Source organism: Mustela erminea, chromosome 1, assembly GCF_009829155.1.
Source record: "Mustela erminea isolate mMusErm1 chromosome 1, mMusErm1.Pri, whole genome shotgun sequence".
Taxonomy (NCBI): Eukaryota; Metazoa; Chordata; class Mammalia; order Carnivora; family Mustelidae; genus Mustela; species Mustela erminea.
The window spans coordinates 162,449,741-162,477,622 of NC_045614.1; the positions used below are offsets into that span (position 1 = coordinate 162,449,741).

Here is a 27,882-nt window from a genome sequence, read left to right on the forward strand (position 1 = left end):
CAAAGATGGTCAGTTTCTAAAGCATCAGAAAGGGTCTGCTTAATGATGTATCAGATAAGGGGCTATAGCATCCAAAATCTATAAAGAACTTATCAAATTCAACACCCAAAGAATAAATAATCCAATCAAGAAATGGGCAGAAGACATGAACAGACATTTCTGCAAAGACATCCAAATGGCCAACAGACATGAAAAAGTGCTCCACATCACTTGGCACCAGGGAAATTCAAATCAAAACCAAAATGAGATACCACCTCACACCAGTCAGAAATGGCTAAAATTAACATATCAGAAAACGACAGATGTTGGCGAGGATGCAGAGAAAGGGAAAGTTTCCTACACTGCTGGTGGGAATGCAAGCGGGTATAGTCACTCTGGAACAGTATGGAGGCTCCTCAGAAAGTTGAAAATAGAGCCACCCTATGACCCAGCAATCGCACTACTGGGTATTTACCCTAAAGATACAAATGTAGTGATCCAAAGGGCCACATGAATCCCAATGTTTAGAGCAGCAATGTAGATCATCAACAGATGAATGGATAAAGAAGAGGTGGGGTGTGTGTGTGTGTGTGTGTGTGTACACACACACACACACAGTTACAATGGAATACTATACAGTCATCAAGAAATGAAATCTTCCCATTTTTAATGACTTGGATGGAACTACAGGGTATTATGCTGAGCAAAATAAGTTAATCAGACAATTTTCATATGGTCTCTCTGATCTGAGGACTTTGAGAGGGAGGGTGGGGGTTGTGCGGAATAGGGAAGGAAAAAATGAAATAAGATTGGGAGTGGGATGGAGATAAACCATAAGAGACAAACCCAATCTCACGAAACAAACTTGAGGGTTCCTGGGGGCTGAAGGGGCAGGGATAGGGTGGCTGGATTATGGACACTGGGGAGGGTATGTGCTATGGTGAGTGCTGTGAAATATGTAAGCCTGATGATTCACACACCTGTACCCCTGGGGCAAATAATACATTATATATTAATTAAAAAAAAAAAGTGAAGGTTACTAGAAAAATAAAGGGTCTGCTTATAAAACAATCTCATTTGTAAAGTGGGCATCTGTGACAGTAAAAACCAAGGTACAATCTGGCATCAATAAAAACTTTTTAAAAATGGTGTCTATACTAATTTGGCTAAGAGATCTAGTATATGCATTACTATATACCCCAATAGGAATAAAATCTCACTATGACAATTCTAAAGCTATTTATTGCAAAGGAACTAAGTACACTGTTAGACATCATACTGCCAAACTTAGGGTACCAAAAAAACACATAAAGATGTATTTATTTTGAGGTTATTTTTAAAGACCATGAGTTATTTTTTAAGAGAACAAGAAATCAAATAAACTAAGCACTCAACTATTATAGTTTGATCTAAGTAGATTTTCAAAAGGTTCATTTACTCATTCACTCAACCATCCATTACTTAATTGCCAGGAGCTTAATATTAACCATACTCCACTCTGCTGGTATTGCTGAGCTACAAAAGTAAATAAGATATTGTCTTTGCTTTCAATGATCTAAGTACACAGAAAACTGACAACTAATTATGAAGAGAATAAGAACAAAAACTAATAAACAAGTAGAAAGAAACAAAACACTGGACAATAGGAGGAATCATTTTGTTCTGCAAATCCAACAGTAGTAAGTGGAAAAAGTCAATAAAATCTTTTACAGTGCAAGAACTTCAATTTAGATTTGAAGAAAAAAGGTAATATTCTCACATGGTTTTAAATAACAAAAACACCCAAACTCCTTCTACAAAAACATTGAAAAGAACATTTGTGTAAGCACTGACTTTCAAAAGGTGAACTTCTTCTAGGAAGATGAGAATGAATATGGAGTATATAAATACCAATTATCTCTCTTCACTGTGAGGCCCAAATTCTAATCCCTTTAATTCTGAGAAATATAAAAATGGCTTATAAAATTAAAATTGCTTGTTCAAATAAGCCACAGTCAAAAAATTCTAAATATCACATTAAACTCACACCAAATGACATGCTAAGCACCTTCTATACTCTTTACCTATGTTACCTGGTTTATGTTAATTGTCTCTATCCTTACATCTCTATGATGTACTATTATCAGTGTGGAAACAAAGGTCTTACTCAAAAAGACACCTCCAAGTACAGGTACTAGGAAGGGAACTTGGAATTGTAAGACTTTTAAACATAACCTATCCCACATCTTAACCAATGACTGCTTCCCACTTTTAAGAAAATGTAAATTAAAACAAAACAAAACCTGTATTTTTGTTTAAAGACAACAGATTGATCAAATAGTTTCCTCGCTCCCACAAAATCCCACCTAAAACAAAAGTAAAGGAAATGAAAGGTATTAAAAACCCACAGGAAGAAAGAGAAAAGGAGGCAGAATTCATCAGACAAGATGTTTCAACAAACTTCTAGAAGACAGAAAACAGATGGAGGAAACAATATATGCTGTGAGCCACTGTTTCTCAATCAAGAGTGATTTTGTCTCCAGGAGACAACTGGCAAGTCTGGAGACATTTTTGGTTTCCACAAAGGGGTATAAGGCCAGGGATGCTACTAAACATCCTGCAATGCAGAGGATTACCTCCCACAACAATGATTTATCCAGCTCAACTTGTCAACACTGCCAAGGATGAGAAGCTCCACTTTGCGCTGAAGAAGTGCTTCTAAAAGGCATATGAATGGGAATAGAGCCAATTTGGTCCAAGGAATCCAAGATTTGGAATTTGACTCACTGTACTAATACAGAAAGCCAGAGTGAAGCAGAGGGCTAGAATTATGGACATTAGTTGAAAGTTGAAAAAACAGACTCCTCTCAACTCTGTACAGACACTAGGCATTTATGTTTTAAAAAGAAGATGAAGGTTAATCCAATAAATAAACTGAATGACCACCAAAAAAGACTTCCACTCTTCCTGAGTGACATCTGAAGCTTCCCCAAGAAAATAACTCTTTACTTGATCACTCTAACTGTATCTACTAATGAGTAATCCCCACTATAAAGACAGAGTTTCTACTCAGAATTTTAATACATTTTAATATTTCAATGCATCACTGTGAAATGACTGGATAACTGAGAAATTAAGGAATATCAAAAAAATGAAAAAATAAAGGGAAAAAAAGACAAAATAAGTAAGAAGCAGTAAAAACTCTCTGAAGAGGCAATAACTTTAATATTGTGTTTCTAGGGGCACCTGGGTGGCTCAGTGGGTTTAAGCCTCTGCCATGGGCTCACGTCATGATCCCAGAGTCCTGGGATCGAGCCCCACATAGGGTTCTCTGCTCAGCGGGGAGCCTGCTTCCTCCTCTCTCTCTGCCTGCCTCTCTGCCTACTTGTGATCTCTGTCTGTCAAATAAATACATAAAATCTTTAAAAAAAATTGTGTTTCTAGGAAGAAACAAGACATGACATCCACAAAATAAGAAAAAAATGCAATGAAATGAAAGAGAAATAAGAAAATGCTCTTAGAAATTAAAAGTATAGAGGTACCTGGGTGGCTCAATCAGTGAAGTTGTCAACTCTTGATTTTGGCTCAGGCCATCCCAGCCAGGAATTCTCTCTCTCCCCGTCTGCCCCCTCCTCCCTTGTCCCCCATCCCTCAAATAAATAAATCTTAAGAAAAAAGAAATTAAAAATATGCCCCCAAAATGTTTTAAATCAATTAAGTCAACGGGGGGAAAAAAAAAATCAAGAAAATTTCCTAGGAAAAACAAAACAAAATAAAAGACTATGAAAAATAAGAAAGGACGTTTTGTATATAATAAATAGGTGGTCTAGTAAAAGCAAATTTTAAAAAGGAGGGGAAATGATAAAAAAAATGACAAAATTATACACAGGTGACAGATACAAGTCTTAAGACTAAAGGAGGGGGCTCCAAATACTGGGAAATACAAATGAAAACCTTAGTATGACAGTTTGAAAGTTCATAGATAAAGAGAATAAGGATATTTTTGGAGGCTAAGAATTATTAGCTTCAGGGAAAACAAGATCTTAGACAAAAGAAAACAGAACTCTAGTATACTATGCTCAGTAAATAATACTTACATGCCATAGGGAAGCAAACAATGATTACAAAGTTTAACTAAAAGTGGCTTAATTTCATTGGGATTCATGAAGGTAGGAATATGTATATGGACACCTTTGTGTGTGAAGGGGTAGATATAAAGTTAAATTTTCATCCAGTACAACAGAAGTCAATAGATAGTATTAAGAAGTAGCAATTTAAGACCAACAATGGTAACCACCAGAAGGAATTGCTAAATGGCTAAAAGGAACTGCAGGGGTAGAAGGGGAGAGGTGGGACAGAGAACACTCAGAAACCCTTAATTTAATTTCCAGCCATTACTATCATCATGTATTACACTGATTTAAAAAAACAACTTTAAATATGCACTTAATACTTTCCACTTTTAAATAATTTCCCTTTAGAAGTATCTGACATTATTACCTGCTCCACACAGATTTGAAGGGTGGTGGATTTGCATCAGCATTACACTTGAGATTAACACCTTTTCTTCCTACAAACCAATTCCCATCATAGCCTGTCACTGAAACTTCTGGAGCATCTATAAAATAAATGCATAACAGTACAAATTATCTTTTGTTAGTAGTAAATGCAATAAATAATGACAAAGCATTAACATAATGACTAAACTTCAACGGAACAGAAATCGTTTTCCTTCTGTCAATATACAAAACCAGCGTGGAAAACAGCAGTTAATAATTATTAGTTGATTGAAAGAATGAGTGCATGAATGGAAAATGAGTTCCCAAACACTAGGCAACGATAGCACGTACAGTTCTAGTTATTTTGGACACTGAATATAAGGATATTCACAAACATATAAACACCAAGAACAAAATATGAGAGTCCTATTATGAGAAGTGTAGATTTATGAACAAAGGAAATACATTATACTACTTAATTTGATTAGACGTGGCAGTTAAGTACCAAGTGACCATATAACACTGTCTTTAAAGAAATGTCTAATCTGAAAGAGAATATCCCCCAAGAGATACAAAGTCAGTTACAGAGATTAGGTTCCCTGTATTATAATTAATTACTATTCTATGGATAAGCAGAAATGTGAAACAAACTTTCTAAGGCTATAATATCAACTAAAGTAAGTTATCTGTGGCCTCAACTGTTCTAAAACAATTTTATCCATTCAATGCACCCAAACGTCTTCTGGTACATGTGTAATATTGTGTAATATAGTTTGTTAAGAGTAAGCAATTATCAATATCTACCAGCAATATAAATTTATGCATTTAAATCATACGATCCAATATGAATCATTCATTCAACCATCATATTGTTTTTTAACTCCTAGTAAGTGGCAGGCACTGTTGTAGGCTTATGGCATACAAATAGATTCTGTATTCATAAATTTATTTATTTTTTTAATTAATTTTATTTTTTTTAACTTGACAGACAGACACAAGTAGGCAGAGAGTCAGGCAGAGAGAGAGAGAGAGAGAGGAGAAGGAAGCAGGCTCCCCGCCGAGTAGAGAGACCAATGCAGGGCTAGATCCCAGGACCCTGGGATCATGACCAGAGCTGAAGGCAGAGGCTTTAACCCACTGAGCCACCCAGGCGTCCCTTTTATTTTAAATTTTTTCTTTCATATAATTAATTTTTAATAGTTTTTAATAAGAGGATATTTTTGAAATATTAAACTAAAGCCTCTTATGAGAACCAAGAAGGAAAAGAATAGGATGATATAGAGAAGAAGGGCCTAACTGCGAATGAGGTACGGGTCATGAAAGCTTCCCCAAGGAAGGGTCACTTATGCATGGTACAGGGACCCTCCTGTGAGTTACACAGTAAACCAGATAAAGAGTACAGTGATCAGATGGGAAATTAGAGAGAGACCAGGTCAGTTTAATTCTGTCAGGGAAGCTTGGTCTATTATCAATCAAGGTTTACAAAAAAGGGTGGTAAAAAATTAAACTTTTACTAAGGTACAATTAATTACTTTAGTAATTTAAAGAAAGAAATGCCTATCTCTTAAATACCAAGAATTAACACGTTTGTAACTAACAATTGGTACTAAAAATTGTTGCTGAAAGAACAATAGAGAGCTCTGTGAGTTTAATTTCTTTTAATTGGGAGGAGGGAATAGGTACTAAGGTAAGGTATCCCCAAATAATACCTCCAAATTTAGAGATCTGAACTTTGGATATAAGATTTTATCTCCTCAAACTTTGTTCACATGTTTTGTTAAGTCCCAATTAAAAAGAGGAAAAAAAATCACCAGTACTCTAAGAACATTTTAGGAGCAAGACAATAAATCTAAGCCATAATTATGTAAATCTTACATTAAGAGAAATATTTTTGTATTTAGGATTTCATTCAAACAACCAACCAAAAAAGCATAATGTAACCAATACAAATTGAAGAAAATTTCAGTCATTACTAGATATAAGGAAAATACTAATAGTACTTACAATTGGGATCTGAATTTTACAAGAAAAAGGAAAAAGTTAAGAGTCTATGAAAGTAAGGTAGGAAAAGGAAACAGAAATTTTAATTGGATTCTTCAGAGTAGTGAAAAGAAGGTATCTGCACTTAGAAATAAAGTGGTAGTAACATTCATGTAAGGTAACTTCCGAAGTTTAACCCAATAAATGTTGAAAAAGATTCTTACAATTAGCTTTAAAAACCATTATATCGTGTAATGAATATGTGCAATTTAAAATTCCATATACGTCATATCAAAAAATAAAACACTAAGAACACCGTAATACGTCCTTTTAAAAACCTATTAATTTTCCTTATCCTTAAGTTACGTGCATTATCACTTTTTCTTCTGCTCAAAATTTTTAAATGCCACACAATGTTTCAACAACTGAGCTAATGTACAGGAAAAAAAAATATATGCACATACGTATATAAACATACAAACTTTACACAAAAGGGAACATCCCTTAACAAAAAAATAAAAATAGGAGATGGGCTAACCTTTGAACCTTATCTACAATGGTTATTATCCAAATGATGTCTTTAAAATACTGTCTTATTATATGAGAATCTTACAACATGATCAGTAAAATGAGATGAGAAATAGTATTGGAAAAACAAAGATTTTCAAACTAATTAATATGCATTTAGACAATAAAAGATTCTTGCTGAAAACATCATGGGTAGCAACAAAAAAAAAATGAGCAATAGTGAAATTAATTGAACTGGCAAAGTAGTTGTTTGCCTCTAAGTATTGCACATTTTGAGGTACAAATTTCCACAATTTGCTTAAGCCCAGCTTATTTTTAAGGTCTGAAAAGGAGAAGGCTAAATAATTTTAAGTTGGAGAGCAACTTTAAAGTCACTGCCCATTTCACAAACTAATAAGAAATGGTCTGATTAAATGAAATTTCCACAAAGCTATTTTTAAAAATTAAGGAAAAAAATTTCAACATGGAAAAGATATAAGAATATCTGAATATTAAATATTCAAACTAACAAGTCTGCCATAGAATTATGTCACAGAAGAAAATTAAAGTAAAATGTTTAAGAGCAAATGTTATTGTTTACTTACACTGTATATCTAATATGAAAGAATATCGGATGTCCTTTTCCAAGGCTGGATGTTTTACAACACAGGTAATCCGCCTTCCTCTAGCAAATCTGGTTGGAAACAGCTTGTACTGGCTGACAATTGTTGCTGTTTCATTTGGAAAAGAAGTTGTAGTGGATTCCATTTCACCAAGATCACCTTCCCAGTCAATATGTGCAACTGGCTTTCCAGTGGCTGCGATACAGATGGCTGCTACAGTTTCATTTCCTCCATCAATTAAAGAATCTGGCCCTTTTATCAGGCTCACAGTGGGTTCAACTGTTTACATTTAAAAAAAAAAATTAGTCACATTTCAATGAAGAATATATTTATATCTTTCCAAGACATATCTAGCCATAGTTCATAAACTTAGGGGAAAATGTATATAAAATCTAGGCTTTAAACATGCTTTTAAGTAATGCTAACATCAGCTAGATCTTGGGAAGAGGAGAAGATCATGAGCTAAGACAAACAAGAACCTCAGCAAGACTTGAAAACTTTAAAGAAGGTTCTCCTTAGGAGAGATACCATTTTTCTTTATAAGGACTAATGAGTTCTCCCTGAAGTTAGTATATGAAAAATTCCTGTAAATTGGGTAATTTTCATTATAAGAGTTTAAGTATTACTCTGAAAGGGGAAAAGATGTAGTTTTAAAACACAGTGCTTCATTTTGCAGCAAAACACTTACAAAAAATATAAATTAAGTTACCAGTATGGAACCTATACAGTTAAAATGTAATGTCAATAATAGCTATGTTTATTAAAATGTGTATTAGAATGTATATCCCATTATCTTCTTCCAGTATAAGAAAGCTCCTCAGCAAGTGAAAGTAACCTTAATGTTCAGATCCTTTCATCTACTTTCCATATAACCTTTCTATCTCTTCACATTTTCCAGCAAATTTCATGTGTTTCTTTCTGCATAAATTCCTCAGTCTCACCTCATGAACTGTCTCAAGCCTATGGGTTATTCTGTACATTGAGTTTTTATCTCAATAACTTATTCACTTTCAAAGCTTCCAACTGATTTTTAATGCCATCTGTTCTTGATTTGTATCTAAATATTTTTCATAATTTACTTGAGATACTAATATTTTCCTAATGTATTGTATGAGATGTATTATTGTAAAATAACAAAGGAAAGAGTACATACAACACATGTAATCAATACTTCGTAGTAAACATCTGTGTAAACACCATACATCTTAATAAAAACAACAGTACCTCCCAGGTAGCTCAGCATGTCTCTCCTTGATTTTAACACCTACCAGTCCAAGTATGAAATCATTATAATGACTCTGAAAATAAATTTTTGCTTACTTTTCATAACAGGTCTACAAGCAACAAATGTAAAGTTTGTAAAACAACAATTATATTTTACCTGTTTCTGAACTTTACATGAATGGTACTAAACTATATATATTTTTATATAGTTCTTCTTTGATTCAACTTTGTGCTCCTGAGATAAACTTATTTGAGAATAATCAGACTTTATTATTTTAGAATTCAAGATTTTTTCACTTTTTAAAAACCATTTAAATTTATATGCAGTTCTACAGATTATTAACTGCTGTACAGTTTATTTACCACTGGGTTTGGTGCTATTTCCTATTTAGTATGAACAACTTTATAAGAAACATTCTCATTGGTATATCTCGGTATATTTGTACAGGTATTTCTTTACTTTGTCTCTTATAGTGGAATTGCTACTACTATTTTTATTTTCAGCTTTACCAGATAATGCCAAAAAGCTTTCCAAAGTAAGAATTTACTACCAATTTTAGAGCACCTGTTGGTCCAGACACTCACCACAGCTGGTACTGTCTGACTTCTCATGTTTGTCCATCTTATATGCATATAATGCTGTACTGTTGAGACTGTATTTTTTATTATGAATGACGTTAAAGTTCCTTCCATGTTTATAGACTATTTGGAATTTCTTCTGCAAAATGCCTATTAAAGCCAATTGCTTTTACTTACTGATTTGGAAGAAGAGCCCTTTTTTTATTACATGTGGTAAAAATATCCTCTAGCAGTTTAGGGCTTATCTTTTTGCCCTATAGTGTGTTTTGATGAAGAGAAGTTTTTAATTCAATTGTACTAAAATTTACCAGTTTTTAATTTCCCTTTTATGGTTAACTACTTTTATACACTAAAAATTACTTCTCTACTTCAAGGCCAATTACTGTGTCATTTTTTTATAGTTTCTTGTTCTCTGCAGAAATTTTATAGATTGACTTAACTCTTCAAATGTTAAACGATGCTGTTTAATAGGCTGTGTCTGATAATTCCAACAACCCTGTATCTTTGAAAGTCTGTTTCTGTTGTCTTATTTGTGCTGCCTGCTACTTGTGGGTTCTTCTTTACTTGTATTTCAGAAAACTATAAGCCTGTGTTTGAATAATTAAGATAGAAATACTGTGAGGTCTAGAATAAAGATAATTTTCCTCCAGAAAAGATCTGAGTTTTCTTCTGCTAAACTCCTGAAATCACTAACCAGTCTAGAGCCTCCTGATTTTAAGATCAAACCACTCAGGTCATTATAAACCTGTAAGTCTATAAGAAGGCTGGTTTACTTCTACTAATTTCCTACTATTCTAAAAATGTAAGCCTCTGGATAGCAGATGAATAAGAGAAGGGTTATTAGACATCCCCCATCTTAGCAGAACTACACTTAGAAATCTGTCTCTTGCTTCTTAAGGCTTTCAAAATCCCAGCTAAGCACCTCAGGTGTTTCTTCTAAATTATCAGAAGTCCTCAGGTTGCATGCAACTTTCAGTGCTAAGCTTATTTCTATTTTTACCTTCTCCTAGACTTAATCTACTAATATTTCTCACTTGTTTTTACTTCCTTGAAGCTTTCAGTGGTATTTTATTTCACACCCATGGGAGAGTTGTTTTGAACAACTTACACCGTCGATAACTTTTTTTATCTTTGAGGAACTTAAAAATTTATTTTAAAGTCAATTTTAAGTTATATTTCTGCAGGCACCTGGGTGGCTCAGGCAGGTAAGTGGCTGCCTTTGACTCAGGTCATGATCCTAGGGTCCTGGGATCCAGCACAGTATGTTGGGCTCCCTGCTCAGCAGAGAGCCTGCTTCTCCTTCTCCCTCTGCCTGGTGCTCTGTCTACCTGTGTTCTCTAAATAAATCTTAAAAAAAAAAAAAAAAAAGTTACATTTCTGTTTCTTCTGAAGGAATCAATCTCCTGGTCGTAGACTTTATTAGCTTTCCAAAGTTACTTTTCTCATAGACCTCAATATTTTGGTTAACTTCCTTGTAACCTTCACTGTCTAGTTGTTTTGCTGTTGCTTGCTCTTAAGATGCTATCAAAGAGGGCGCCTGGGTGGCCCAGTGAGTTAAGCCTCTGCCTTCAGCTCGGGTCATGATCTCATGGTCCTGGGATAGAGCACTGCATCGGGCTCTCTTCTGGGAGGGTAGTTTGCTTCCCGTCTCTCTGCCTACTTGTGATCTCTCTCTCTCTCTCTCGTCAAATATATAAAATCTGTTAAAAAAAAAAAAAAGATGCTATCAAAGCCCTCTGTACTCTGAATGGAGGTAACATGGTTTTCCCAGTTCTGTGTGAACATCAGGATCGCTAGTTAGATCTAATGCTTTCCGGTGGTTCTTTCCCCAACCTCAAGATTCCTCTCCATCGACACAGATCAATACTAACCCAAAGACTTTAAAGGGGCCCTCTGTAGATCTCTAAAACACACACACTCTCTCTGATGCTCTCTGCTTTCCAGTATTCTGCTCCACAAATTCTAATCACCTGTCCTCCCTGAATTCCAGAATTTCTCTTTTACTCCCTAATACCATCGATCTCTGCTTCAAATCCTTGTCACTGAGTTGTACTCTGAAAACTGACTAAGGTGGAAGCCAGAACATTATATGGACTCACCTTGTTTGTTTTCCTTCTTTCAGGGATCATAATCTTACATGGCCTATTGTCCAATAACAAAAAACTGTTTCTTAAAACTGTTTCTTATTTGCCTGGTTTCTTGTTCTCAGCGAGAGGGCAAATCCAGTCCCTGCTATTCCATCATCTACAGCAATGGAAGTCTATTTTTTTTTTTTTTAATTATGTTCAGTTACCCAACATATAGTGGAAGTCTGTATTTTTATTGCAAAAGCAGTATTTCTAAAAATTGGGAAAACAGGGAAAAATTAGGCACAACTACAATACCCTAATGCAATTATTATCATCTTCCACTTCTCTTTTTCTAGTTTCTATATGGATGTAATAATCATGGCATACGTACAATTTTTTGGTTCTTTCCTCCCACAGCAACACTTCTCTTAACCATAATTTTAATAGCTATAAAATATCCCATCAAGAGAAGTAAGCAATTGCAAAACAACTGTTCTACTGTGGGGCATTTGTTGTTAAATTTTCCCAAAGCTTTTTTGTTATATCACATTCCCTTAATTTGATTTCTATTACTACCACTCCACTGAAACTCTTAATGTTACCATGTAATCGATAGGCTAAATTTTTTATTTGCCATTCTCTTTGACCAATTTGGTAGAATTTCAAACTTTGACACAGTTATTAGCATTCTGTTCAAAAAGAATTAAGTACCAATAATGCCTTAAGGTACCTGTTCTAAGTAATGAATTGCCTTCTAGGCTATACTTTAAGAATACTAGCTGTGTACCACTGGGCGCCTGGGTGGCTCAGTGGGTTAAGCCGCTGCCTTCGGTTCAGGTCATGATCTCAGGGTCCTAGGATCGAGTCCCGCACTGGGCTCTCTGCTCAGCAGGGAGCCTGCTTCCTCCTCTCTCTCTCTCTGCCTACTTGTGATCTTTCTCTGTCAAATAAATAAATAAATAAATAAAAGAATACTAGCTGTGTACCATTCTTAGGAAAGCCAAAAAAAAAAAAAAAAAGGTTGTTCAAATCATTTTGTATAAAGCTTAATTCTCACTGTGGAAAAAAGAAAAAGCTGCTAAAATAATCTTAAAAATTTTATCTTCTCCTGATATAAGTAGTATTACTTTGCCAGAGTTTTCCTCAAAGCTCTCTTAGAGTTCTTCATTTCAATTTCTTCTGACCTCTGCCCCAATAAATACTGGGTTCTGGGCTGTCAGTTACTATTTGCATCTCCCTTAGAAATGTTTAACTGATACAAAACTACTATCTACATAATCCCTAATTTCCTTCCTTTTTGATACAAGGCTTGATTCCATAGTTTCTAACCACCTGTCTGGTACTGTTTGCCTATATATCTTCAAGCTCAATAAAGCCAATGCTGATCTCATTATCTTAGCCATCCAATCCCAACACCTGGATTTCATTCAGACATGCCCACTGGAATTTATACTAATATAACTTACACAATCACCAAGACTAGAAACCTTTTTATGCTCAAACCTCCCTTGTTTCTTATATCCAATCAGTTACAAAGTCTTGACAGATATTCCTTTGTAATAGCTCCCTTCTTCCCTCAAGGGGCGGAAATCAGAAAATTAATTTCAAGCTTTCATGGCCACATGACTGAAGGATTAAGATTTTAGGACTTCTTCATTTCTTTATTTTTAAAAAAATTTTTATTTATTTATTAACATATAATGTATTATTAGACCCAGGGGTACAGGTCTGTGAACTGCCACATTTACAGACTTCACAGCACTCACCATAGCACATACCTTCCCCCATGTCCATAACCCTACCACACCCTTTCCCTAACCCTCGCCCTGGCAACCCTCATTTTTTTGTTTGTTTGTTTTCTTTTTTTTAAAAGATTTTTATTTATTTGACAGAGATCACAAGTAGGCAGAGAGGCAGGCAGAGAGAGAAAGAAAGGGTAACAAACTCCCCGCTGAGCAGAAAGCCTGATGCGGGGCTCGATCCCAGGACCCTGGAATGATGACCTGAGCCGAAGGCAGAGGCTTAACCCATTGAGCCACCTAGGTGCCCCAACCCTCATTTGTTTGATTAAGAGTCTCTTATGGTTTGTCTCCCTCCCGATCCCATCTTGTTTAATTTGCTCTTTTTGTATCCCTCAAACCCCCCACATTGCCTCTCAACTTCCTCATATCATGGAGATATGATAATTGTCTTTCTCTGAGTGATGTATTTCGATAAGCATAACACCCTCTAGTTCCATCCATGTGGTCACAAATGGCAAGATTTCATTTCTTTGATGGCTGCATAATATTCAATTGTATATATATCTCTATCTATACACCCTATCTTCCTTATCCATTCATCTATTGATGGACATCTAGGTTCTTTCCATAGTTTGGCTATTGTGGATATCGCTGCTATAAACATCTGGGCGCACGTGCCTCTTCGGATCATTACGTTTGTATCTTTACGGTAAATACCCAGTATTGCAAATACTGGGTCGTATGGTAGATCTATTTTCAACTTTTTGAGGAACCTCCATGTTGTTTTCCAGAGTAGTTGCACCAGCTTGTACTCCCACCAACAGTGTAGGAGGGTACCCCTTTCTCCGCATCCTCGCCAGCAAGTGTCATTTCCTGACTTGCTCATTTTAGCCATTCTGACTGGTGAGAGATGGTATCTCATTGTGGTTTTGATTTGTATTTCCCTGATGCCGAGTGACGTGGATCACTTTTTCATGTGTCTATTGGCCATCTGGATGTCTTCTTTGCAGAAATGTCTGTTCATGTCCTCTGCCGATTTCGTGATTGGATTATTTGTTCTTTGGGTACTGAGTTTGATAAGTTCTTCATAGATTTTGGATACTAACCTTTTTAAAAAAAATTATTTAATTATTTGACAGAGGGAGAGAGAGATGGGGGGGAGGAACAGGCTTCCTGCTGAGCAGACAACCTGATGCAGGGCTCGATCTCAGGACCCTGAGATCATGACCTGAGCTGAAAGCAGAGGTTTAACCCACTGAGCCACCCAGGTGCCCCGGATACTAACCTTTTATCTGATACGTCGTTTGCAAGTATCTTCTCCCATTCTGTCAGTTGTCTTTTGGTTTTGTTAACTGTTTCCCTTGCTGTGTAGAAGCCTTTGATCTTGATGAAGTCCTAAAAGTTCATTTTTGCCCTTGCTTCCCTTGCCTTTGGCAATGTTCCTAGGAAGAAACTGCTGCGGCTGAGGTGAAAGAGGTTGCTACCTGTGTTCTCTTCAAGGCTTTTGAGGGATTCCTTTCTCACACTGAGGTCCTTCATCCATTTTGAGTCTATTTTCATGTGTGGTGTAAGGAAATGGTCCAGTTTCATTTTCCTGCATGTGGCTGTCCAATTTTCCCAACACCAATTGTTAAAGAGGCTATCTTTTTTCCATTGGACATTCTGTCCTGTTTTGTCAAAGATTAGTTGACCATAGAATTGAGGGTCTATTTCTGGGCTCTCTATTCTGTTCCATTGATCTATGTGTCTGTTTTTCGGCCAGTACCATACTGTCTTGATGATGACAGCTTTGTAATAGAGCTTAAAGTCTGGAATGTGATGCCACCAACTTTGGCTTTCTTTTTCAACATTCCTGTGGCTATTCAAGGTCTTTTCAGGTTCCATATAAATTTTAGGATTATTTGTTCCATTTCATTGAAAAAAATGGATAGGATTTTGATAGGGATTGCATTAAATGTGTAGATTGTTTTAGGTAGCATAGACATTTTCACAATATTTGTTCCTCCAATCCATGAGCATGGAACATCTTTCCATTTCTTTGTGTCATCCTCAATTTCATTCATGAGTACTTTATAGTTTTCTGAGTATAGATTCTTTGCCTCTTTGGTTAGGTTTATTCCTAGGTATCTTATGGTTTTGGATGCAATTGTAAATGGGATGGACTCTTTAATTCCTCTTTCTTCAGTCTTCTTGTTGGTGTAAAGAAATGCAACTGATTTCTGTGCATTGATTTAATATCCTGATACTTTACTGAATTCCTGTACAAGTTCTAGCAGATTTGAGTCTTTTGGGTTTTTCACATAAAGGATCATATCATTTTCAGAGTGATAGTTTGACTCCTTCTTTGCCGATTTGGATGCCTTTAATTTCTTTTTGTTGTCTGATTACTGAGGCTAGGACTTCTAGTAATATGTTGAATAGCAGTGGTGATAATGGACATCCCTGCCGTGTTCCTGACCTTAGCGGAAAAGCTCTCAGTTTTTCTCCATTGAGAATGATATTCGCTATTGGTTTTCCATAGATGACTTTGATGATATTGAGGTATGTACCCTCTATCCCTACAATTTGAAGAATTTTGATCAGGAAAGGATGCTGTATTCTGTCAATGCTTTTTCAGCATCTATTGAAAGTGTCATATAGTTCTTGTTCTTTATTAATGTATTCTATCACATTCATTGATTTGCAGATGTTGAACCAACCTTGCAGCCCTGGGATAAATCCCACTGGGTCGTGATGAATAATCCTTTTAATGTACTGTTGGATCCTACTGGCTAGTATTTTGGTGAGAATTTTCACATCTGTGTTCATCAAGGATCCTGGTCTGTAATTCTCTTTTTTGATGGGATCTTTGTCTGGTTTTGGGATCAAGGTAATGCCGGCCTCATGAAATGTGTTTGGAAGTTTTCCTTCCATTTCTATTTTTTGGAACAGTTTCAGGAGAATAGGAATTAATTCTTTCAATGTTTGGTAGAATTCTCCTGGGAAGCCATCTGGCCCTGGTCTGTTTGTTGGGAGATTTTTGATGACTGCTTCAATCTCCTTATTGGTTATGGGTCTGTTCAGGTTTTCTATTTCTTCCTGGCTCAGTTGTGGTAGTTTACACGTCTCTAGCAATGCCTCCATTTCTTCCACATTATTAAATTTGCTGGCATATAGTTGCTCATAATATGTTCTTATAAATGTTTGTATTTCTTTAGTGTTGGTTGTGATCTCTCCTCTTTCATTCATGATTTTATTTATTTGGGTCTTTTCTCTTTTCTAATTTAATAAGTCTGGCCAGGGGGTTATCAATTTTATTAATTCTTTCAAAGACCCTGCTCCTAGTTTCGTTGATTTGTTCTATTGTTCTTTTGGTTTCTATTTCATTGATTTCTGCTCTGATCTTTATTTCTCTTCTCCTGCTGGGTTTAGGTTTTCTTTGCTGTTCTTTCTCCAACTCCTTTAGGTGTAGACTTAGGTTGTGTATTTAAGACCTTTCTTGTTTCTTGAGAAAGGCTTGGATTGCTATATATTTTCCTCTCAGGACTTCCTTTGCTGTATCCCACAGATTTTGAACCGTTGTGTTTTCATTATCATTTGTTACCATGAATTTTTTCAATTCTTCTTTAATTTCCTGGCTGACCCATTCATTATTTAGAAGGATGCTGTTTAGTCTCCATGTATTTGTGTTCTTTCCAAATTTCCTCTTGAAATTGAGTTCCAGCTTCAGAGCATTGTATTCTGAAAAAATGCTGGAAATGATCCCAATCTTTTGATACCGGTTGAGACCTGATTTGTGACCCAGGATGTGATCTATTCTGGAGAATGTTCCATGTGCACTAGAGAAGAATGTGTATTCTGTTGCTTTGTGATGGAATGTTCTCAATCTATGTGTGATGTCCATCTGGTCCAGTGTGTCATTAAAGGCCTTGATTTCTTGTTGTTCTGTTGCTTAGATGATCTGTCCATTTCAGTGAGGGGGTTGTTAATGTCTCCTACTATTATTGTATTTTTGTCGATGTGTTTCTTCGATTTTGTTATTAATTGGTTTATATAGCTGGCTGCTCCCATGTTAGGGGCATAGGTATTGAAAACTGTTAGGCCTTCTTGTTGGACAAACCCTTTGAGTATGATATAGTGTCCTTCCTCATCTCTTAGTATAGTCTTTGGCTTAAAATCTAATTGATCTAATATAAGCATTGCCACCCCAGCTTTCTTTAGATGTCCATTAGGATGGTAAACTGTTTTCCACCCCCTCGCTTTAAATGTGGAGGTGTCCTTGGGTCTAAAATGAGTTTCTTGTAGACAGCATATTGATGGGTTTTGTTTTTTAAATCCATTCTGATACCCTGTGTCTTTTGATTGGGGCATTTAGTCCATTTACATTCAGGGTAACTATTGAGACATATGAATTTAGTGCCATTTTATTGCCTGTAAAGTGACTATTACTGTGTATTATCTCTATTCCTTTCTGGTCTACTACTTTTAGGCTCTCTCTTTGCTTAGAGGACCCCTTTCAATATTTCCTGTAGGGCTGGTTTGGTATTTACAAATTCTTTTAGTTTTTGTTTGTCCTGGAGGCTTTTTATCTCTCCTTCTATTTTCAATGATAGCCTAGCTGGATATAGTATTCTTGGCTGCATGTTCTTCTCATTTAGTGCTCTGAATATATCATGTCAGTTCTTTCTGGACTGCCAGGTCTCTGTGGATAAGTTTGCTGCCAATCTAATATTTTTACCATTGTATGTTATAGGCTTCTTGTCCCGAACTGCTTTCAAAATTTTCTCTTTGTCACTAAGACTTGTAAATTTTACTATTAGATGATGGGGCATGGACCTATTCTTATTGATTCTGAGGGGGTTCTCTGCACCTCCTGGATTTTGATGCTTGTTCCCTTTGCCATATTAGGGAAATTCTCTACAATAATCCTCTCCAATATACCTTCTGCTCCCCTCTCTCTTTCCTCTTCTTCTGGAATCCCAATTATTCTAATGTTGTTTCATCGTATGGTATCACTTATCTCTCCAATTCTCCCCTCATGGTTCAGTAGTTGTTTGTCTCTCTTTTACTCAGCTTCTTTATTCTCTGTCATTTGGTCTTCTATATCACTAATTCTCTCTTCTGCCTCATTTATCCTAGCAGTAAGAGACTCCATTTTTGACTGCATCTCATTAATAGCTTTTTTGATTTCAGCTTGTTTAGATTTTAGTTCTTTTATTTCTCCAGAAAGGGCTTTTATTTTTCCAGGCAGGTTTCTCTAATATCTTCCATGCCTTTTTCGAGCCCGGCTAGCACCTTGAGAATCATCATTCTGAACTCTAGATCTGACATATTACCAATGTCTGTATTGATTAGGTCCTTAGCCTTCGGTACTGCCTCTTGTTCTTTTTTTTTTGTGGTAAATTTTTCAGCCTTCTCATTTTATCCAGATAAGAATATATGAAGGAGAGAATAAAATACTAAAAGGGTGGCAAAGATCCCAGGAAAATGTGCTTTAACCAGATCAGAAGAGACACTAAATCCTGGGGGGAAGGTAGGGGGTAAAAAGCAGCTCAGAAAATTAATTAATTAATTAATTAATTAATGATATATATTAGAATAGTGAATAGAACAGAGTCACCCACTTAATTTTGGGATTATTTTGGTCTCTTAGAAGAAACTATGTCCTAAGATTTTAAAGAATGAAAAACTTATATATATATATATATATATATACACACACACACAGACACACACAAAATAAGGGTAAACACGATGAAGGGATGGAATAGGAGTATAAAGATGAAAAATTTTCAAAAAAATTCTAAAAAAGGAGTTGATAAGTTGGTTGGGAGAATAAAGAAAAAGAAAGTGGAGAGAATCTGCTCAGGCTGGAGACTAGAACAAGCCCTGTGCTAGCTTTAGGGTATATTTTGACCTATTAGAAGTTGTATCTCAAATTTTTTTTAGAAGAAAAAACCCTATGTCTATACAAAAAATGAAGTTAGATACAATGAAGGATAAAATATGAGTATAATAATGAAGGTTCAGAAAGATCTTTTTTATGAAAGGTGTTGTTAAGATAAACTAGTTTAAAAACGTTAATAGAGGAAAGGGTAAAAGTTAAAAAAATAAGCATATAGAAAAAAATAAAATTTAAAAAATTAATTAACTTTGCAAGACTAAAGAATCATGAGGACAAAGCCATGAATTCCATGCCTTGCTTTCTCCTCCTCTGGAATTCTGCTGTTCTTGATAAGTGAACTTGGTCTTGGCTAGATTTCTTGCTGATCATCTGGGGGAGGGGCCTGTTGTAGTGATTCTCAAGTGTCACTGCAGGAGGCAGAATTGCACTGCCCTTACCAGGGGCTAGGCTAAGTAATCTGCTCTGGTTCACTTTTGGGAGCTTTTGTTCCCTGAAGGCTTTCTGTAGAGCTCTGGAGAACGGGAATGAAAATGGTGGCCTCCCAATCTCCAGCCCGGAGTAATGGAGAGCTCAGGGCCCCATTCCTCAGTGCACCCTCGGAGAAAAGCATTCAATCACTCTTGTCTCCCTGGCCTCTGGCCACACTCCGAGCTCACCCAGCCTGTGACCAAGCATCTCTGTCTCTGGCACACAGCTCCGCCTGGAGTCTCCAAACCCAGCAGATCCCTGCAGCTCTTCTGGGGAGGTGGGTGGGGGGGTCTCCCTGGATCTTCTGGAGTCCCTGCTCAAAGAGCAGTGGCCTGAGTGTGCCACGGATCACAGTTTAAGGTAACCCCAAGTTGAGAGCTCACTCCTTGGCTCTGTCTCTGTAGCCAGCTTCCTTGCTCTAATACCTGTGAGCTCGGCAACACTCAGACACCCCTGATTCTTCTGTGACCCCATGGGATCTGAGACCACACCGCCCCCAAGTGGGCTTCAAGTTGGCTTAGCCTCTGGAGCCATGTCCCTCAGTGGAGCAGACTTTTAAAAGTTCTGATTTTGTGCTCCGTTGCTCCCCTGCTTGCTGGGAGCTGGCCTCTCCCCCTGCAGTCTATCTTTCCGTCGCTTTGGATTCACTCCTCCGCAGGTCCTACCTTTCAGAAAGTGGTCGATTTTCTGTTTCTAGAATTGCTGCTCTTCTTCTCTTTGATCTCCTGTTGGATTTGTAGGTGTTCAGAAAGGTTTGATAAACTACCTAGCTGATCTCCTGCTATCTGATATGATCTCAGCCTGCTACTCCTCTGCCGTCTTGACTCCTCCCTCGGACCTCTTCATTTCAATCCATCAAAACACCTAACTGACCTTCATAAATCATAACTTTTATCACATTACTCCCTAAATCTAGTCTATTATGACTTAAATATCCCTCTAAGCAAGGTAAGAAGGTGATCAAACCAGTGTTTCTCAAACTTCATTCTGTATACAAATCACTTAGAAATCCTGCTAAAATGTAGACTTATCATTCAATAAGTTTGAGAGGGACCCAAAATCCTATATTTCTAATAAACTCCCAAGTGATGCCAATGCTGCCAGTTCAGCAACCACACTTTACATAGTAGGAGTCTGAGGGTAGAAGGGAGGCAAGAAGTACAATATCTTATACCAATTTGGCATTTCCAGTAATACAAAGCTCAAATTCTCCATTATAACATTCAAGTTACTTTAATGCAGTCCTACTCAAACTTTCTAGCCTTTAGTTCTTGTACTTTACATAAATCCTCTGAACAATCAAAAAATTATTCAGTGATTCCACTAATGAGTGATTTCACTAATCGCTCAACAATGAGTGATCTCTCCTCTCCTCTTCCAGAGGACCCTTGGCAACATCTGGAGACATTCTAAGTTATCAACACTGAAAGACCCACCAGATGCTAGCAGCAGTCTTTCAGTGACGATAACTTAGAATGTCTCCACAGACATTGCCAAACAGTCTACAATGGACAGAACAGCTCACTAGAGCAAAGAATTCCAGCCCAAAATGTCAACAACGCTGATGCTAAAAAGAACTCTGCCTTATTGTATATTGTTTTCTGCCTCCCCGCACTGGCTCATTTATTCTCCCTATACTTACTTCCCTCTGCTTACCCCAAACCTATCCAAAATTCAATGACTGGTTCAACTGTTTTTCTATGCAACTTTTGTATACTACTAAGTTTTACCAATCCATTCCTATACCCTACTTAAATAACACTCATGGTGTATGGCTGCTGTATACCAGGAATTCTTGTAGGCCTTAGAGATAAAGTTAAATTTAAAAGTACAGAGCTGCAGTCCACCATGTGTTTATAATGTAGAAAACACACAACAAACAGTATGGTAACTGCTGCAATAGATAAGCTCAAGAAAAAATGGCAAAAGAGCCAAAAAAAGAAAGAAAGAAAAAAAATCAAACTGCAAGTGGGTATATATTTCAACAATGGCTTTCTAAAAGGATGTGGTTTGATATATAGCAGTTAAATATAAGAACTAGGAAGACAGGAAGAAAAAGAAAGCAATCCAAGAAGAAAGAAAAACACATGTAAAACAAAAACAGGTATTATCAGAACTACAAATAGTTCATCATGATTATTTGTGTTGTAAAGTGGAGAAAGAGATGAAATAGATGAAGCTAGATACATAGGCGTGGTGAAGATCATGACTAGTCTTATACTATAAACATTCCTCAGTTTTAAATCACTGATAATTTAGGGGCAATTACTAGAATTTAAAGCAAAAAAAACCCTTACTCCAATGGGTTCCCTCTTCCACACAAAACTACTGTTTTCTAGCCATTGAACTTTTTTTATGACCTTTTTTAACCCTGATGGCCTGCACTTGATTTTTCAGGTATTTATTTTTGCCTTCTTTTTTGTTTTGGTTTGTTTCTGGACCTATTCTTTTTTTTTTTTTTGTAATGTTAATGTTAGTCACCATACAGTACATCATTAGTTTTTGATTCAGTGTTCCAGGATTCATTGTTTGTGTATAACACCCAATGCTCCCTGCCTTCTAGTCAAAGTTTCTCAAAAGTATCTGTTTCATAAACATGAGTTATATTTTCCCACAGGTGTTCAGGCAGTGTCATAAATATATGAAATTCTCAAATATTTAATTTTATTTCTATTTTTAAATAGTATCTCTCAACATGAAAAAGTATCTGACAAGAGCTGGACAAAATGGCTTTCCTACATGTCAGAGACCCTGAAATAATGCCTTTAAATATTAGGGGCAGTGCACTTGTTTGCTGCTCTGGAAGCAGACACTAAGACCAAGTGAGGAGCACAAAGTGCTTTTTACTAGGGTGTAACACCCAGAAGGAAAGTGAAGAAGGAGGGTTGAGGAGGGGAGCTATCAGCAGATCCAACCAAGTCCCCAACAGACAAACAGGCAGATGCAAAGACTGCCTGTTAAAGGAGTCCTACTTTGATTGGAAAATGCTAAGGTTGCTATTACTCCTTAATCTTTACTCTGGTATTCTAAAAATACAAGCCAGTATTTCCAAATTGGTATACCTTTCACTGCAAGTGGCTATCTTAACAATAATAAGCTCATTTTAAATTCCTCCATAAATTTTAAGTTATGAGAAAGGAAAAAGCAGAAGACTGCTCATTAGAAGCAAAGGCCCAAGGATCAAACAGCTATGAAATCCACAGTGGCAGACGTAAAATCTGATTTCAGAAACATGGAAATATATCAATGGCTCTAAGACAACAGTCATTTAAATAAATGGACAAGCTTATTTAAAAATGGAAATTTAAAGTTTGAAATTTTGAGAAAGAATACTGAAAATTCAAAAACACTCAGCATTTTAGTATTGTAATTAAAAACCAATCTTTCATGAAAAAAGTAAAATAACTAAGAACCACAAGGCATTACACAGATAGGTAGGTAGATACAAAATTTTGTTTAAATTGAGAGAGCAGAGAATCACAGATTTTTAAGAGAACACCTGAAAAATCATATCTGAATTATTTCAAATCTAGGCTTATGTATATACAGTTAATTATTTTAAAATCTTAAAAAAATTTTTATTATAATTCTTGCCAGTACCACCAAAATATACAATTCAAGCATACCTACCTAATACAGTTACAGTTGTAGAGGATTGAGCATTTCCAAGCGGGAATGTAACAGCTTTGCATATGTATTTTCCAGAATCAGAAAATCCTATGTTATGTAGAGTAATTGTCGCATCATTAAGTGAATAGTTTTTAAATAAGACTCTTCCCTGATATTCTCCTTGAACAGAGAATCCATACTGAGGATGATGAACTGCAACAGTCTGTGAACTTTTGCCATGGATCTTCTCCCATGAAATCTGTGTTATAGTTTCATTTACTTCAATTAAACACTTCAATGAAACATTCTTTCCCCATACTGCTGTGACATGTGGCTCCACAATAATTGGCCCAGCTAAGGCACCTATGGGGGAAAAAATAGTTCTTAAAAATAGAAAAAGTTATACTAACATATGATCATTCTCCCTCCCTGCTTGTTTCTCTCTGTCCCTCCCACTTACCCTTCTATAGATGCTCACCTGCATGTCCATGCACATTCACATACACACATACATTTATGACTAAATAACAGGAAGAGCTCAAAAGAGGTAGATGTTAGACCCAAAGAGTGACTCTCAAATAAATCAAATACCTGTCAATATGTGTCGCAGTGGGAAAAGCACGACATTGGGCCGAGAATAAGCTTGGAAGGAGATCATTCCCCAGTCAAGCCTCCAGATGAGATCCCAGCCCTGATACCTCTGACTGCAGTCTTGTGAAAGACTCTGAGGCATAGAACCCAGCTGAGCCATGCATGAATTTCTGACACAGAGAGATAATAAATGCATGTCGTTTAAAAGCCACTGAATTTTAGAGTAATTTATAATTTGTAATAGATCACTAATACATGCAGGATCTGTCAAACCAAATATATTACCAAAGGAGGATTCCTCTATCAAGAATCTCTATTAAAAAACTTCATTTAAGATAGATCAACTACTAGAAAACATTAATTTAAAAAATTATGTAAATGTGAAATCAATTTTTTTCTATTTCATGGATGAAGAAAAATAATTCCATAAGCAAAAGTTAAAATGAAATGACATCAAATTTCTCCCTTGTAATACTGACTTCCGTGGTCCAAATCTAAATTATTTTAGAATAAATAAGACCAATATTTATGAATACTAAAGTCAAGCAAGATGTTACTGATCGACAAGTATATTAGAACATATATATAAAGCCCTTGGAGAGTTTACGACTCATGTGTCCTGATAAAATAAATATTCAAATTCAGAAGTAAACCAGTATAAACACTCAAACATGGAAACTGTAAAAACAATACACTGCACATATAGTATCTTTGAAATTTAAGGTCTTATTGATATTTTTAAATAAATACAAAAATGTAGAGAGTATCACTTAAAAAATAAACAAGAAAAATGTATTTAAACATGTTTAAAGAGTTCTAAACAACAACAAAAACTTCACAAATTATTATTTCCACTAACCCTTTTTGGGAGGAAAACAACATAAATGATATATAAAATATAAATAAAGAACTAGGCAAACTATGCCATCCAAATTGTAAATGAATTTTAAAAAAGAAGTAAACAAACAAGAGAGTGAATTGTACCATTTAGGAGATGACTGAAGATGTATTACGAAAAAGGATAGACAATTCACAGTGACTATACTTAACAGTTAAGGAAGAAAAGGGTTTTTTAACCATTGCCCCAAAAAAGTACCGAGACATCAAAATTTACCACTGTGTTTTACCATGCTTTCAAGTGTAGATAATTACTAAGTTGATATATAAATTTTATAAGTACTGTAATGTATTTTAGCAAGCTATCATAAGTCTAGTACTAAACCAGAATATACATATAAAAGGACAATTTATGAATATTAAATTTTTCATGTTATGAAATAATACCCAGCTTTTTGTTTAAAGAAAAAGACATAATGATGAAGTAGGAAATTCCAAGAATATAAAGAGATTTTTAAACTATCACAATGAAAGCTCACACTGACTTCCTCATTTGAGGTTGAAAAGGCATTTTATAAAATTTAGCATTCATTATCTGAATTTTTAAAAAACTCTAACAACTGAGGAAAAAAGGATTTTTATAAATTTTTATTAACATATAATGTATAATATAGAATTATTTATATATAAGTAATTTTGTACATAAAATTCATATAAATATAAATTATATAAGTATATAAATATAAAAATTATTTATATATAAAATATATAGATTTATATATAAATATAAATATGTAATATATTTTAATTAACATACAATGTAACATATAATGCCCCATCTGTGAATCATCAGGCTTATACATTTCACAGCCCTCACCATAGCACATACCCTCTCCAATGCCCGTAACCCAACCACCCTCTCCCTATCGGAAAAAAGGATTTTTTTTTTTAAATATTTTATTTACTTATTTGACAGAGAGACAGATCACTTGTAGGCAGAGAGGCAGGCAGAGAGAGAGGAGGAAGCAGGCTCCCTGCTGAACAGAAAGCCCGATGTGGGCCTCGATCCCAGGACCCTGAGATCGTGACCTCAGCTGAAGGCAGGTCTTTAACCCACTGAGCCACCGAGGTGCCCGGAAAAAAGGATTCTTAATAATAAAGTAGATTCTTCTCAAATCAGTGGCCATCATCAACACTAGAAAAAGGGGGCATTGCTATTAAAAAAGATCAAGACAAAATGGTGCAGTATCATTATCACTGTTCAAATGAAAACGGAAATTCCAGCGCAATGATGTAGAAAGAAAGAAAGAAAGAGAAAGAGGGAAGGGAAAGCATTAGAAAGAAACAGACAGAATTATTATTCAAAAAACCTGATAACTGAAAAATCTAAGGCGGCCAAGTAAAGGATGCATATAAAATATGGGTGCATATAAAATATGCAAAATATATTCAAAATATATAATCAACATGTTAGGATGGGCGATAATCTTTACAAATTTATTACAGAAAAAACAGTATCTGTAAAACATTAATATTTCAAATGCCCATGAAGAAAGTTGTGAAGAACTAATAAACCTGAGCAATTGACTTGAATAAATGTAACATGTGTCATATTCCTGTAGGAAAAATTAATGCTATTTAGACATCATATCGCCCCATACCACAAATGCAACTGCAATGAAATTTCTGATAAAAATTCTTGAAACAAGACTAGGAACAAAAGCTAAGAAATATTTCTAGGGGCGCCTGGGTGGCTCAGTGGGTTAAGCCGCTGCCTTCGGCTCAGGTCATGATCTCAGGGTCCTGGGATCGAGTCCCGCATCGGGCTCTCTGCTCAGCCGGGAGCCTGCTTCCTCCTCTCTCCTCTCTCTATCTCTCTGCCTGCCTCTCTGCCTACATGTAATCTCTGTCTGTCAAATAAAATAAAAAAATCTTTAAAAAAAAAAAAAAAAAAGAAATATTTCTAAAACATCAATGGTCCAGTAGGAGGGAGGGGAAATGCTAAAGTAAAAATAATAAAAAGCTTACTATTAGTATCTGAAAACAATTTAAAGTACACAAACTGACCTATAAATTTATCAGTACTATTATATATATTGTACTGATATACAACAATATATTTCTATGAGCGGGGAAATAATGAATTAATCAAGATGCTGAAAGGACAAGAGTTAAATACTTGGAAATGGATCCCTGCTTCACACTAAACACAAACACACACACGACTGAAGATCAAAATGTAAAAAACAGGCACACGTGTGTGCACATATACTGACAATAACTTTGTATATTCTGGCAAACAACATTAGTTATTCCTAGAGAGTGGGATACTGAGGATTTAGGAAAGAACTTTCAGTTTTTACTTTGTGTTCCTCTTTGATGTCAAAATCATTTATAAGTAATGTTCACAATAATAGCAAATTAAAAATAAGAATAAGCAGAATTAAATTCTCCTCAGGTGGAAATGGAAAAGAGATAGGATAAGGTGTTACGGACTGAGTATTTGCACTTCCCCAATTTTTTTTATTGCAGCCCTAATCTCTAAAGTGATAATGTCTATAGATGGGGCCCTTGTGTGGTAATCAGATATATGAGGTATTGAGGGTAGAGCCCCTATGGTGACATTATGGGTCATACAAGAAAAGGAAGAAAGACAAGCTCTCTCTCTTTCTACTATGTGAGGACAAAGCAAGTGTCTGTCTTCAAGTCAAGAAGAGGGTCCTCATCAGGAATGGAATCTGCTCACACCTTGATCTTGGACTTCTCAGTTTCCAAAACTGTGAAAAATAAGTATCTGTTGTTTAAGCCACCCAGTCCATAGTGCTTTGTTATAGCAAACTGATCACCAAGACATTAGGTATCAGAATAACCTGGGAGGGATTATGCTAAATCATATTTCCTTTCAACTGGTAAGAACTATGGCCTAGTGAGCCACCATTAATGAAGGGGACTATTAAGAGACAGGAAAAAGAAAAAAAAGAATCCACTGACTCAAAAACGTATTTATAACATGTAAATATATTCTACAGTATTTAAATAGGGAAATCCACTCTCAGCATAAAAGGTAGAAAAGCCACCTAGAAAAGAGTTTAATAGATTTGACCAGAAAAACTGATCCCTTAGTAAAGAGCTTGAGTAGATTTAAGAAACTACAAATGGCTATTTTTAATATGTTTTTAATTTTACTCATAAATATTAACAACTATCAAGTTTTTCTTTTTCATCTTTTGTTTTAATATCTAGGAGATAATGAGTAATTTTTACTCTCCAATTTTTCTACAAAATTATTCTGGGTAATTTTTGCAAAAGTAA

The 27,882-nt window shown here is 35.7% G+C and overlaps 1 protein-coding gene across 4 annotated transcripts in view; it reads right to left on the reverse strand.

The window, feature by feature from the left end:
* NECTIN3 (nectin cell adhesion molecule 3) overlaps window positions 1-27,882 on the reverse strand; it is a 133,481-nt gene that overhangs the window by 68,900 nt on the left and 36,699 nt on the right. For 3 of the 4 annotated variants that reach the window (XM_032349680.1, XM_032349686.1, XM_032349660.1), the window contains exons 2-4: window positions 23,164-23,505; window positions 7,550-7,846; window positions 4,459-4,576 (exon numbers count right to left, since the gene is read on the reverse strand). In XM_032349680.1, the coding sequence (XP_032205571.1) occupies window positions 4,459-4,576; window positions 7,550-7,846; window positions 23,164-23,505 (757 nt within the window). Of the gene's footprint in view, window positions 1-4,458; window positions 4,577-7,549; window positions 7,847-23,163; window positions 23,506-23,733; window positions 24,078-27,882 lie in introns of those variants that run through there. The other variant, XM_032349670.1, reaches the window with a different exon arrangement.